This window comes from Moschus berezovskii, chromosome 12 (assembly GCF_049115385.1).
Source record: "Moschus berezovskii isolate FMDL1 chromosome 12, NW_MosBer_1.0, whole genome shotgun sequence".
Lineage (NCBI taxonomy): Eukaryota > Metazoa > Chordata > Mammalia > Artiodactyla > Moschidae > Moschus > Moschus berezovskii.
In genome coordinates, this window is record NC_142471.1 from 28,952,119 (window position 1) to 28,967,286 (window position 15,168).

Here is a 15,168-nt window from a genome sequence, read left to right on the forward strand (position 1 = left end):
TGAGGAAAATGCCGATGAGAAGCAGAATACAGCATCCAAGATCCATTCCAATCAAAAGTAAATAAATAATTTTAAAAAACAGTCCAAAAGAAAAAGAATCCTATAACCAGTAAAAAGTAGCCTTCAAAAAAGAAGACGAATTAAAGACTTATTTCATACAAAAAAAAACTGAAAGTGTATCCAGTGCCAGCAAACCATAAGAAATCTTACAGAAAGTTATTTATAAATAGAAGCAAGATTAATAACAATTAGACAAAGGACAGAAGGGAGGAAAAGATGACATATTGTGAGGTTCTTAAATTATACATTAAGTGGTGTAATATTATTTGAAGGTGATGAATTAAACACATATTGTAAACCTATGAACATTTACTAAAAAATAAAACGGTTGTAGCTAATAAGCCAACAGTGTCAACAAAATGAAAGTTTTAAAATCCCTCAATCTAAAAAATGGTAGGAAAAAATGAACAAAGGAAAGATAAGACCAAAAAAAAAAAAATCACAAAATGGTAGACTTAACCCACCTATGTCTATAACTACATTAAAAGTAAACAATCTAGTCATTCCACTAAAAAGAAGAAATGACAGACCAGATTTCTTAAAAAATCAATTATATGCTACCTTTAAGAAATCTACTTAGGGACTTTCTCATGGTTCAGTGGTTAAGACTCTGCCTGCCAATGCAGGGGACATGGGTTCAATTCCTGGCCTAGGAACTAAGATCCCACATGACATGGGGCAACTAAGCCTGTGTACCACAACTACTGAGCCCACATAACACAACTACTGAAGCCCAAGCACTTCAGAGACCATGCTCTGCAAGAAGAGAAGCTACCACAATGAGAAGCCTGAGCATGGCAACAAAGACGCCTCCGCTTGCCGCACCTAGAGAAAGTCTGAAACCATCAACAAAAACCCAGGACAGTCAAAAATAAATTAATTTAAAAATAATAAATAAAAGTAAAAGAATAAATATATATATACAGTGAAAAATACAAATCAAAGAAAGCTGGACTAGCTATCAGTCAGTTCAGTCGCTCAGTCGTGTCCAACTCTTTGCGACCCCATGAATCACAGCACTCCAGGCCTCCCTGTCCATCACCAACTCCCGGAGTTCACTCAAACTCATGTCCATCGAGTCGGTGATGCCATCCAGCCATCTCATTCTCTGTTGTCCCCGTCTCCTCCCACCCCCAATCCCTCCTAGCATCAGACTCTTTTCCAGTGACTCAATTCGTCGCATGAGGTGGCCATATTATTAGTATCTAAAAAAGTAGACCTGAGAACAAGGAATATTGTCAGGGATAAAGAGGGACACTTCATAATTATAAAGGAACTGATCTGCCAAGAAGATATGAAAAAACTGACACAACTGAAAGGAGGAGTAGATGAATCTACAATTACTGGTGGAGATTTCAACAGTCCTCTCTCAGTAATTAACAGAACAAGCAGACAGAAGATCAATATGGATATACAAGATAATGATCACTAACAACTAGATGGTATACTTATAGATTTATAGATCAAGTAAAAAAATCAGAATGTACATCCTTAAAATGTACATAGAACATTTACCAAGATAGAAAATATTCTGTAACAGAAAACAGGTACAAATGCATTTAAAAGAACTGATATCATACAGGACGTTATTTGACAAACAGAATCAAAGTGTAAATCAGTAACAGAGATACCTGGAATAGTAACAAAAAAAAACCAAATGTAGAAAACAACATACTTCTAAATAGATGAAATAAATCACAAGACTTATAATTGCAAATGAATTGACAATTATCTCAAAAATGTTTACTTAAAATACTTTTAAAACACTTAAATACTAAGAAAAGTCTCAAATCAGTAATTTAAGTTACTACATTAAGCAACCAATAAAAGAGCAAATTAAACCCAAAGCTAAGCATAAGAATTGTAACAATACAGATAAAAACAGAAGTCAATGAAACAGAAAATGGACAAACAAGAGAGAAAAATTAGTGGAACCAAAAGCTTTTTGTTGTTCTTGCTATAAGACCAATATAATTGACAACCTCTTGCCAGAGAGATCAGGAATAAAAGACTAGACACAAATTACCAATATCAGCAAGAAAAGAGGGAACATCACTTCAGGGCGACAGACATGAAAGAATAATAAAATATTACGAACACTTCCATCAAATGAAATTCAAAAACTTTACATGAAACGAACAAATTCTCTCAAAGACACAAATTTCAAAAACATACTCAAGAAGTAGATAATCTGGATAGTTCTAACTCAACTAAATAAATTTAATTCATAATTTAAAACCTTTTCAGAAACCTACTGTGTTATGAACCTCCATTCATAGTTCTCCAGGCACTCTGTCTACCAGATCTAATCCCTTGAATCTATTCATCACCTCCACTGTATAATCATAAGGGATTTGATTTAGGTCATACCTGAATGGCTTAGTGGCTTTCCCTACGTTCTTCAATTTAAGCCTGAATTTTGCAATAAGGAGCTGATGATCTGAGACACAGTCAGCTCCAGGCCTTGTTTTTGCTGAGTATAAAGGGGTTCTCCATCTTGGGCTGCAAAGAATATAATTAACCTGGTGATGTCCATGTGTTATCTCTTGTGCTGTTGGAAGAGGGTATTTGCTATGCCCAGTATGTTCTCTTGGCAAAACTGTTAACCTTTGCCCTGCCTCATTTTGTAGTCCAAGGCCAAGCTTGCCTGTTATTCCAGGTATCTCCTGACTTCCAATTTTTGCATTCCAATACCCTACAGTGAAAAGGACACGTATTTTTGGTGTTAGTTCTACAAGGTCTTGTAGGTTTTCACAGAACCATCCCACTTCATCTTCTTCAGCATTAGGGGCTGGGGCCTCAACTTGGATTACTGTGATGTTGAATAGTTTGCCTTGGAAACAAACCAAGATCATTTTGTTGTTTTTGGGATTGCACCCACATACCGCATTTCACACTCTTTCACTGACTATGAGGGCTACTCATATTTCTTCTAAGGGATTTCTTACCCACAGTAGTAGATAAAACGGTTATCTGAATTAAATTCACCCATTCCTGTCCATTTTAGTCCACTGATACCTAAAATGTCAATGTTCACTCTTGCTATCTACTGCTTGACCACCTCCAATTTACCTTGATTCACGGACTTAACATTCCAGGTTCCCATCCAATATTGCTCTTTACAGCATCAGACTTTACTTTCAGCACCAGACACAGCTGAGAAAAGAAGAGAAGTGAAAGGCAAAGGAGAAACAAAAGATATACCTAACTGAACTCAGAGTTCCAGTGAATAGCCAGAACAGACAAGAAAGTTTTCTTAAGCGAACAATGCAAAGAAATAGAGGAAAACAATAGAATGGGAAAGGCTAGAGATCTCTTCAAGAAAATCACAGATACCAATCAAACATTTCATGTAAAGATGGGCACAATAAAGGACAAAAACGAGCAGAAGGGATTAAGAAGAGCTGGCAAGAATACACAGAAGATACTATAAAAAGGTCTTAATGACTGAGATAAGCGCAATGGTGTGGTCACTCACCTAGAGTCAGATATCCTGGAATATGCAGTCAAGCGGGCCTTAGGAAGCACTACTATAAACAAAGCTAGTGGAGGTGATGAAATTCCATCAAACCTATTTCAAATCCTAAAAGATGATGCTGTTAAAGTAATGCACTCAATTCAGTCGCTCAGTTGTGTCCAATTTGTGACCCCATGAACCGCAGCAGGCCAGGCCTCCCTGTCCATCACCAACTCCTGGAGTCCACCCAAACCCATCTCCATTGAGTCGGTGAAGCCATCCAACCATCTCATCCTCTATAGTCCCCTTCTCCTCCTGCCCTCAATCTTTCCCAGCATCAGGGTCTTTTCAAATGAGTCAGCTCTTCGCATCAGATGGCCAAAGTATTGGAGTTGCAGCTTCAACATCAGTCCTTCCAATGAACACCCAGGATTGATCTCCTTTAGAATGGACTGGTTGGATCTCCTTGCAGTCCAAGGGACTCTCAAGAGTCTTCTCCAGCACCACAGTTCAAAAACATCAATTCTTCGGCGATCAGCTTTCTTCACAGTCCAACTCTCACATCCATACATGACCACTGGAAAAACCACAGCCTTGACCAGATGGACCTTTGTTGGCAAAGTAATGTCTCTGCTTTTTAATATACTATCTAGGTTGGTCATAACTTTCCTTCCAAGGAGTAAGCGTCTTTTAATTTCATGGCTGCAATCAGCATCCGCAGTGATTTTGGAGCCCAAAAAAATAAAGTCTGACACTGTTTCCACTGTTTCCCCATCTATTTCCCATGAAGTGATGGGACCAGATGCCATGAGCTTTGTTTTCTGAATGCTGAGCTTCAAACCAACCTTTTCACTCTCCTCTTTCACTTTCATCAAGAGGCTTTTTAGTTCCTCTTCACTTTCTGCCATAAGGGTGGTGTCATCTGCATATCTGAGGTTATTGATATTTCTCCTGGCAATCTTGATTTCAGCTTGTGCTTCCTCCAGCCCAGCATTTCTCATGATGTACTCTGCATATAAGTTAAATAAGCAGGGTGACAATATACAGCCTTGACGTACTCCTTTTCCTATTTGGAACCAGTCTGTTGTTCCATGTCCAATTCTGACTGTTGCTTCCTGACCTGCATACAGGTTGCTCAAGAGGCAGGTCAGGTGGTTTGGTATTCCCATCTCTTTCAGAATTTTCAACAGTTTATTGTGATCCAAAAGGCTTTGGCATAGTCAATAAAGCAGAAATAGATATCTTTCTGGAACTCTCTTGCTTTTTCGATGATCCAGCAGATGTTGGCAATTTGATCTCTGGTGCCTCTGCCTTTTCCAAAACCAGCTTGAACATCTGGAAGTTCACGGTTCACATATTACTGAAGCCTGGCTTGGAGAATTTTGAGCATTACTTTGCTAGTGTGTGAAATGAGTGCAATTGTGCAGTAGTTTGAGCATTCTTTGGCATTGCCTTTCTTTGGGACTGGAATGAACATTGACCTTTTCCAGTCCTGTGGCCACTGCTGAGTGTTCCAAATTTCCTGGCATATTGAGTGCAGCACTTTCACAGCATCATCTTTCAGGATTTGAAACAACTCAGCTGGAATTCCATCAGCTCCACTAGCTTTGTTCGTAGTGATGCCTCCTAAGGCCCACTTGACTTCACATTCCAGGATGTCTGGCTCTGGGTGGGTGATCACACCATCGTGATTATCTGGGTCGTGAAGATCATTTTTGTACTCAATGCACTCAATATGTCATCAAATTTGGAAAACTCAGCAGTGGCCACAGGACTGGAAAAGGTCTGTTTTCATTCAAATTCCAAAAAAAGGCAACGCCAAAGAATGTTCAAACTACCGCACAATTGCACTCATCTCACAAGCTAGCAAAGTAATGCTCAAAATCCTTCAAGCTCAGCTTCAGCAGTATGTGAACCGAGAAACTCTAAACGTACAAACTGCATTTAGAAAAGGCAGAGGAACCAGAGATCAAATTGCCAACATCCACTGGATTGCAGGAAAATCAAGGGAATTCCAGAAAAACATCTACTTCTGCTTCATTGCTACACTAGAGCCTTTGACTGTGGATCACAACAAACTGTGGAAAATTCTTAAAAAGAAGGGAATACCAGATCACCTTACTTGCTTCCTGAGAAACCTGTATGCAGGTCAAGAAGCAAGAGTTAAAACTGGACAAGGAACAACAGACTGGTTCAAAATTGGGAAAGAAGTACTTCAAGGCTATATACTGTCACCCTGCTTATTTAACTTATATGCAAAGTACATGATGTGAAATGCTGGGCTAGATGAATCACAAGCTGGAATCAAGATCAACAAGCTCAGATAAGCAGATGACACCATTCTACTGTCAGAAAGCAAAAAGGAACTAAAGAACCTCTTGTGAAGGTGAAAGAGGAAAGTGAAAAAGCTGGCTTAAAATGCAACATTCAAAAAACTAAGATCATGAGTTTGAGCAAACTCCAGGAGATGGTGAAGGACAGGGAAGCCTGGTGTGCTACAGTCCATTTGGTCGCAGAGTCAGACAATAGAAACCTACAGATCTAGATGGCTTTAATGATGAATTTTCTTAAACATTTAAGGAAAAACAATACCTACACAAACTTACATGAACTCAGAAAGTTAGAAGAGAACACTTCTTAACTCACTTGACTACCATGGTTTTTAATCAGATGGTCAGTACTACCCCTAATACCAAAACCAGATGAAGACTAAAAAAGTGATATAAATGAACTTATTTACAAAACAGAAATAGACTCAGACACAAAAAACAAATTTTTTTACCAGAAAGTATAGCAGGGGTGGGGGGTAAGAGTTAGGGATAAGAGTTTGGGATTAACATATACACACTACTATGTATAAAATAAACAAACGACAAGGACCTCTTATATAGCATAGGGAACTAACTATATTCAATGTCTTGTAACAACCTATAATGGAAAAGAATCTGAAAAAGAATACACATATATACACACACATAACTGAATCACTTTGCTACACACCTGAAGCTAGTTATACAAACACATATGGGTGAAGACATCACAAAAAAACTAAAAGCAGTATCTCCTATGAACACAGATATAAAACTCCTTAATAATTAATCTCTAGTAAATCAAATCCATCACAATCCAGTTTTAGTATGTGTTGCTAAAGCGAGCACAAATCCAGGGAAATACAAAAATGATAATACATCAAAAATAAGTGAGGTTATCTAAAGAGCCAGACTGGCTTAACATTAAAAAAAATTAATAAATGTAATCAAGTATATTTATACTATGAAGGAAAATCCATAAATCTCATATTAAAAAAGGTTAACAAAGTTTAATACTCAGTTGTGATTTTTTTTAACTCTCAGCAAACTAGGAAGAGAATGGAATTTCCCTGACCAGATAAAGAGCATCTGTAAAACTTAATAATAAAAGACTGAGGACTTCCCTGACAATCCAGCAGTGAAGATTCAGCCCCTTCACTAAGGGCTAAGATCCCACGTGCTCTGTGGTATAGCCAAAAACACAATAATAGTAATAGTGAAAGACTGAATATGGTTCCCCTATGATGGAGAACAAGGAAAGAATGTCCTCTCTCACATCTTCTACTCAACACTATATTCGAGGTCCTAGCCATATGTCCAATAGAAAGAGAGACAAATATCGCATGACATCACTTACATGTGGAAACATATAATACAAATGAATTGATTTACAAAACAAAGAAACTCACAGACACAGAACACAAACTTATGATTACTGAAGGGTAAAAAGGATTAGTGAGAGAGAAGTCAGGAGTATGGGATTAACAGATACAAACTATATATGTAAGAGATAAACAACAAGGTCCTACTATATCACACAGGGAACTATATTCACTATCCTATAATAAACCATAAGGGAAAAGAATATGAAAGAGTATGTGTATGATGTATGTGTAAGTGAATCACTTTGTTACATACCAGAAACTAACAAAACACTGTAAATCAACTATACCTCAATAAACAATTTAAAAAATAAGACACCACCAAATGTTGAACCTAAACTCTTCATACATCATTAGTGGTAGGAAGAGGCACAACCACACCTGAAATAGTTTTAACAGTTTTATTTAAAATTAAACATATATCTGCACTTGATCCAACAATTATACTCCTAAGTACCTGCCCAAGAGGAATAAAAACATACTTAACACAAAAATTTCTATACACATAATTAAAATAGGTTCATTTACAATACACTAGAAACCACCCAAAGAGTTGAAACACATATTGGTGCAGTCATGCAAAGGAATATACTTAACAATAAAAAGAAATGAACTACTGTAACACACACCAACATGAATGAAGCTAAAAATGTTCCACTGAACAAAAAAAATAAAAGCCACAAAGACTATATCCTGGGGTCTTCCCAGAGGTAAAGATTCTGTCCTTTCACTGCAGTGGGCATGGGTTCGATCGCTGGTCAGGGAACTAAGATCCCACATGCTGCATGGCACAACCAAAAAACAATAACAAAAAGACTATATGCTGCATAATTCCATTAATATGAAACTCTAGCAAAGGGAAATCCAATAGTAACAGCAGATAAATGGTTGGCTGGAATCACCTGTATGACATGAGATAGCAGGAAGTGGAAGTGGCTGCAAAGATGTACAAAGGAACTTTTTGGGCTAATGGAAATGTTCTACATCTTGTTTTTGATGGCTGTTGCACAGCTGTATATGTCTTATGTCTGTCAAAACTCAAAGCATATTCTTAAAATATGCTTTATATTTTAAGCATTATATTATACTTTATATTACATGTGCATTATATTCTTCGTAAGTTGTAACTCAATAAAGTTGATTTTTAAAATAAAATGGAAAAAAACTATCAAAAAATTTTAAGTTTACATTCCCCAACCCATGTATTCCAATTCTAAGAATTTATCCCAAGATGTACCCCAAAGAAACTGTCAGCCAGAAACACAAAGATGTATTTACAAAAATGTTCATTATAGCATTATTTAACAGAAATAATTTCCTTTAGTGGTCCATTGCAGGGAATTGATGAAATAAGTTAGGGTACATACATAGACTAGGATCTTTACAGCACCTAAAGTCACCAATTAGATTTATATATATTGACCCAAAACATGTTATTAAATCAAAAAGATAGGGAGGTCCCTGGTTGCCTAGTGGTTAGGATTCTGGACTCTCACTGCTATGGCCCTGGTTACATCCCTGGTCAAGGAACTGAGATACCAAAAGCCATGTACAGCCAAAAAAAAACAACACCACCCAAAAAGGTAATTAGAAAACAGTGTGTGTAACAATTTTAATAAATATATATAATACATACATATGTAAATTTTTTAATGTATGAGCCAACTTTATACCAAGAGATGTCATCTCTTTCTTATAAGGAAGAAAATGCTAAGATCACTCCTATTTTAGAGATGAAGAAACTCTCATCAGAGATGTCAGACAAGTGTCAGAGGAATCAAAATAAGACTGAGAGCCACAAAGTCTTTCAGGAAACAGCTGATATCTCAATGAACAGGTATACATTCTTCAAAGTTATCAGAAAGGAACTCTCCTCAGTTGGAAAAATAAAAGCAGAGTACCAGTGGAAAATGACTGCATGGTTGTATAGCCATCTCTTATCGGTCTAACATTAGAATGAAATTCAGTAAAACTTTCTTCCATGTAATAGGTAGATAATGGTTCCTTATTTACTGTTTTATGCTGTGCTTACTTCCCTGCTGTTATCAAGAGCTGATTTAAAAGCAGGAAGAAGACATGTCAGTGTGGAGTCTCCCTGAGAGCAGGAAGGAAGTACTTGGGACTGATTAAGGCCAGCATGATACACACAGTGGCCAATCTCATTCCAGCTGAGTTGAAGTAATCATTCCAATATTTATTCCTTTCCAGCCCATGCCAGGAAACAAAAGAAAAGTGAAAAACATTCACACATATATAGAGAGAGAGAAAGAAAAAGGCCAATTTATTACAACCTGCTTGTCACATATCAGGTATTTGTAATATTTCAAAAAATAAATAATCATCGGGCTTCAATAAGTGGTGTTTACAAGGTAAAACAATTCCAAAACTTACCAGCATGACCCCCACAAAATGTATCCAAATCATACCGAAACTTCAGTGTTCCTGATCTTCTCCTACCCTACCCTCCACTCCCACTGAGAATGAAATCATCTTGCTATGAAATTTTAAGGGGAAAAAAGATACTCTGGTGGTTGACTAATGCCAATTAGTAATATTCTGATGGCTTTCTAATCATATATATGTATGCATGCATACACACATATGTATAGTGTTTGAGTACTGAACTTACAGATGTACCTTTGTTCAAGCATATAAACGCCAAGTAACAAACTCTGAGATACAGTTCGGTGCTGTCTACTCACGTTTGCCCAGTCTGTATCTTATCATCTTAAATAATCAAGTTGATCAACTGTCACCCTGTCCCACAAAAGTACCTGGATTCTAATACTTCTATATCTGCATACCTATATCTCACTCTATCCTAATACCGAAGACCCAGCTTGAGCAATATGGACAGGATGGACAAAGGAAAAAGAAGAAAGGATCTTACAAAAATTCTCACCAAATCATTTAAGCTGGCCTTGCCCACAACTATCAAACAGAGCGCTCATCTACTCTGAATACTCCAAGTAATACTAATACTTTTAACCTAACCAGTCATAAAAATATCAGGAATAGCAGTTACCTTTTATTAAGTGTTTCTTAAGTATCCAGCACCATGCTGAGTACTATATGTTATCTCATTTAGTCCTTCCTACAACTCTCCAAAGCAGGCTGTAAAAATCTGGAGAGGTTCACTTGTTCAAGTCTATACAGATTGAAGAACCCAGAATCAGATGTACGTCCATCTGTTTCAAGAACCAAAAAAAATACTAATCACCATTCTATTTTATCCACATGCTTTTATTCCTCTCTTTACTACAAGATTGAGAAAACACAGTATGGACACCCATATGCAAAAAAAATGAACCTGGACCTAAACCTTACAACTTAAACAAATACAAAAATTAACTGGATCATAGATCTAAATGTAAAAAAGCAAAACCATAAAAATTCTAAGAGAAAACCTTTGTGACTTGGGGATATGCAAAAAGTTCTTAGACATGACATTAAAAGTTCAATCCATACAAGAAAAATTAATAAATTGGACTTCATCAAAATTTAAAACTTTTGCTCTATAAAAGTCACTGATAAGAGGATGAAGAGATAAGCTACAGCCTGGGAAAAAATATTTGGAAATCACATATCCTTGAAAGGACGTATATGTGTAACATTTACAAAAGAACTCTCAAAACTCAGCAGTAAGAAAACAATTTTAAGTTGTGCATAAGAAGTGAACAAGGGCTTCCCTTGTGGTCCAGTGGTTAAGAATCCACCTTGCCTGGTCCAGGAAAATCTCACAGCTACTGAGTCCATGCGCTGCAACTACTGAAGCCCACACGCCTAGAGCTTGTGCTCCACAACAAGAGAAGCCACTACAATGAGAAGCCCACACACTGCAACGAAGGGGAGCCCCTGCTCACCTCAACTACAGAAAGCCTGCATGGAGCAACGGAGACCCACCACAATCAAAAAACAAATAAAAATATAGACCTTAAAAAAAAAAAAAAGTCAACACCTCTCCAAAGCAGATATAAGAATGGTTGAAAAACACACAATAAAAACATATTCAACATTATTAGCCGTTAAGGAAATGCAAATTAAAACCACCATAAGATCTCACTACACACTCATTCAGTTCAGTTCAGTTCAGTTCAGTCGCTCAGTCGTGTCCGACTCTCCACGACCCCATGAACTACAGCACGCCAGGCTTCCCTGTCCATCACCAACTCCCGAAGTACACTCAAACTCATGTCCACAGAGTCGGTGATGCCATCCAGCCATCTCATTCTCCGTCGTCCCCTTCTGCTCCCGCCCCCAACCTTTCCCAGCATCATAGAATGGCTGAAATGAAACTGCCAACACCACCAAATACTGGTAAGGATGCAGAACAGCTGAAATTCTCTTATGCTGCTGATGGGAGTGTAAGGTAATAAAGGCACTTTGAAAAAGAGTTTGGTAGTTTCTTATGAAGTTAAAAATACACCTACCATATATCCCAGCAATCCCACTCCTGGGTACTTAAAAAAATTAAACCTATGTTCACAGAAAAACCTGTACACAAATGTTTATAGTAGTTCTACTTATAATTGCCAAAAACTGGAAACAAATTAATGAAAGAGGATAAACTATTGAAACATACCACTCAGCCATCATATTGAGTGAAAAAAAAAAAACCACAATCTCATATATAGTAGTCTCAGGAAAGACAATGCGAATAGTAACCAAGATCAGTGACTGCCAAGGTTTTGGGTGAGAGACAGGTGAGGGAGTTTTTGGGGGGAGTACAGCTGTTCTGTATCCTGACTGTGGTTAAGTGACTACAGAAATCTATACATGTGTTAAAATGCATAAAAATACACCCACAAGGTGCAGAATGGTAGGGACATTAGGATGATCCTTTTGTGTCATCCTTTAGAGGATATTTCTGTAATACATGGAAACTTATGTGCTTATAAATCAGTAGATATTTTTTTCAGTTCAGAATTAAAAGAAACCATCAGAAATGGTTCCCTTTTTCAGTGGGAGAAGAGATTTGTATCTTTCTACTGTTTGAATTATGAGCCAGTTTTGTACTCTTCCTTAGACTTTTTCAACTTTTAATTTTGTTCTATTTGTTGCTTACCATGGAGCACTTCTCCAGTACTTCCTCTTGGAATTTCAGAAATCGTTCCTGAACTTCAGCTTCATTGAGGAAAAAGGCAAGGAAGTGAGTGAAGGGCTGCTTTCTTCTAAAAGTGAGCAGAAGAACATCAATCCGAGTTCGGGCTGAAATTACACCACTTCGATGCTGGCCAGTGATTACTGTAAGCAAAAAAAAAAAAAAAAAGATTTAACACACTCAAGGACCATCAACTGGTTGTAAAATAGGTGACCTCTTAAAACTGTCATCTCTGGGGAACAAAACTGTCATGAATGTGTACATAATTCTGAACAGCAGACAGTACCAAGGGTAAGAAAGCTGTTAATGAATCCAGTCTAAGCAGAATGAGGTTTAAATAGAATAACCTTAAGACCATCTGATGAAGTAGGAAAACGAATTCAAAAGCTAGAAAGCAATCCCTCATACCTTGCTAGTATGAATGTAAAATGGTGCCGCTGATATGTAGAAGTCTGGCAGTTCCATGAAAAATTAAACAGAGAAATATCACATGACCCAGGAATTCCACTCCTAGGTAGAAACTCAAAGGAAGTAAAAGCAGGTATTCAAAAAAAAAAACTTGTACAAATGTTCATAACAGCTTTATTCACAACAGCCAACAGGTGGAAAAACGCAAATGTCCTTTAACCAATAAATGAACAAATAAAACTTGGTATTAGGTATTATCATACACTGAAATACTATTTGGCAAAAAAAAAAAAAAAAAGGAGTGAAGTAATCATACATTCAAAAACATGGATGAATCTTAAAAACATTCAGTTCAGTTCAGTTCAGTTCAGTCGCTCAGTCGTGTCCAACTCTCCGCGACCCCATGAATCACAGCACGCCAGGCCTCCCTGTCCATCACCAACTCCCGGAGTACACTCAAACTCATGTCCACAGAGTCGGTGATGCCATCCAGCCATCTCATTCTCCGTCGTCCCCTTCTCCTCCCGCCCCCAACCTTTCCCAGCATCAGAGTCTTTTCCAGTGAGTCAACTCGTCTCATGAGGTGGCCAAAGTATTGGAGTTTCAGCTTTAGCATCAGTCCCTCCAATGAACATCCAGGATTGATCTCCTTTAGAATGGACTGGTTGGATCTCCTTGCAGTATAAGGGACTCTCAAGAGTCTTCTCCAACACCACAGTTCAAAAGCATCGATTCTTCGGCGATCAGCTTTCTTCACAGTCCAACTCTCACATCCATACATGACCACGGGAAAAACCATTGCCTTGACTAGACGGACCTTGGTCGGCAAAGTAATGTCTCTGCTTTTTAATATACTATCAAGGTTGGTCATAACTTTCCTTCCAAGGAGCAAGCGTCTTTTAATTTCATGGCTGCAATCAGCATCTGCAGTGATTTTGGAGCCCAAAAAAACAAAGTCTGACACTGTTTCCACTGTTTTTCCATCTATTTCCCATGAAGTGATGGGACCAGATGCCATGATCTTTGTTTTCTGAATGTTGAGCTTCAAGCCAACCTTTTCACTCTCCTCTTTCACTTTCATCAAGAGGCTTTTGAGTTCCTCTTCACTTTCTGCCATAAGGGTAGTGTCATCTGCATATCTGAGGTTATTGATATTTCTCCCAGCAATCTTGATTCCAGCTTGTGCTTCTTCCAGCCCAGCGTTCCTCATGATGTACTCTGCATATAAGTTAAATAAGCAAGGTGACAATATACAACCTTGACGCACTCCTTTTCCTATTTGGAACCAGTCTGTTGTTCCATGACCGGTTCTAACTGTTGCTTCCTGACCTGCATACAGGTTTCTCAAGAGGCAGGTCAGGTGGTCTGGGATTCCCATCTCTTTCAGAATGTTCCACAGTTTATTGTGATCCACACAGTCAAAGGCTTTGGCATAGTCAATGAAGCAGAAATAGATGTTTTTCTGAAACTCTCTTGCTTTCTCCATAATCCAGCGGATGTTGGCAATTTGATCTCTGGTGCCTCTGCCTTTTCTAAAACCTGCTTGAACATCTGGGAGTTCACGGTTTACATACTGCTGAAGCCTGGCTTGGAGAATTTTGAGCATGACTTTACTAGCGTGTGAGATGAGTGCAATTGTGCGGTAGTTTGAGCATTCTTTGGCATTGCCTTTCTTTGGGATTGGAATGAAGACTGACCTCTTCCAGTCCTGTGGCCACTGCTGAGTTTTCCAAATCTGCTGGCATATTGAGTGCAGCACTTTCACAGCATCATCTTTCAAGACTTGAAATAGCTCAACTGGAATTCCATCACCACCACTAGCTTTGTTCGTAGTGATGCTTTCTAAGGCCCACTTGACTTCACATTCCAAGATGTCTGGCTCTAGGTCAGTGATCACATTATCGTGACTATCTTGGTCGTGAAGATCTTTTTTGTACAGTTCTTCTGTGTATTCCTGCCACCTCTTCTTAATATCTTCTGCTTCTGTTAGGTCCATACCATTTCTGTCCTTTATCGAGCCCATCTTTGCATGAAAAGTTCCCTTGGAATCTCTAATTTTCTTGAAGAGGTCTCTTGTTTTTCCTATTCTGTTGTTTTCCTCTATTTCTTTGCATTGATCACTGAGGAAGGCTTTCTTATCTCTCCTTGCTATTCTTTGGAACTCTGCATTCAGATGCTTATATCTTTCCTTTTCTCCTTTGCTTTTCGCCTCTCTTCTTTTTACAGCTATTTGTAAGGCCTCCTCAGACAGCCATTTCGCTCTTTTGCATTTCTTTTCCATGGGGATGGTCTTGGTCCCTGTCTCCTGTACAATGTCACGAACCTCCGTCCAGAGTTCATCAGGCACTCTATCAATCAGATCTAGTCCCTTAAATCTATTTCTCACTTCCACTGCATAATCATAAGGGATTTGATTGAGGTCATATCTGAATGGTCTAGTGGTTTTCCCTA

At 38.1% G+C, this 15,168-nt stretch overlaps 1 protein-coding gene across 3 annotated transcripts in view; it reads right to left on the reverse strand.

Moving 5' to 3' along the window:
- Positions 1-15,168, reverse strand: part of ASCC1 (activating signal cointegrator 1 complex subunit 1) — a 105,943-nt gene that overhangs the window by 79,604 nt on the left and 11,171 nt on the right. For all 3 annotated transcript variants that reach the window (XM_055425503.2, XM_055425502.2, XM_088841956.1), the window contains exon 5: positions 12,274-12,452. In XM_055425503.2, the coding sequence (XP_055281478.1) occupies positions 12,274-12,452 (179 nt within the window). The remainder of the gene's footprint in view (positions 1-12,273; positions 12,453-15,168) is intronic.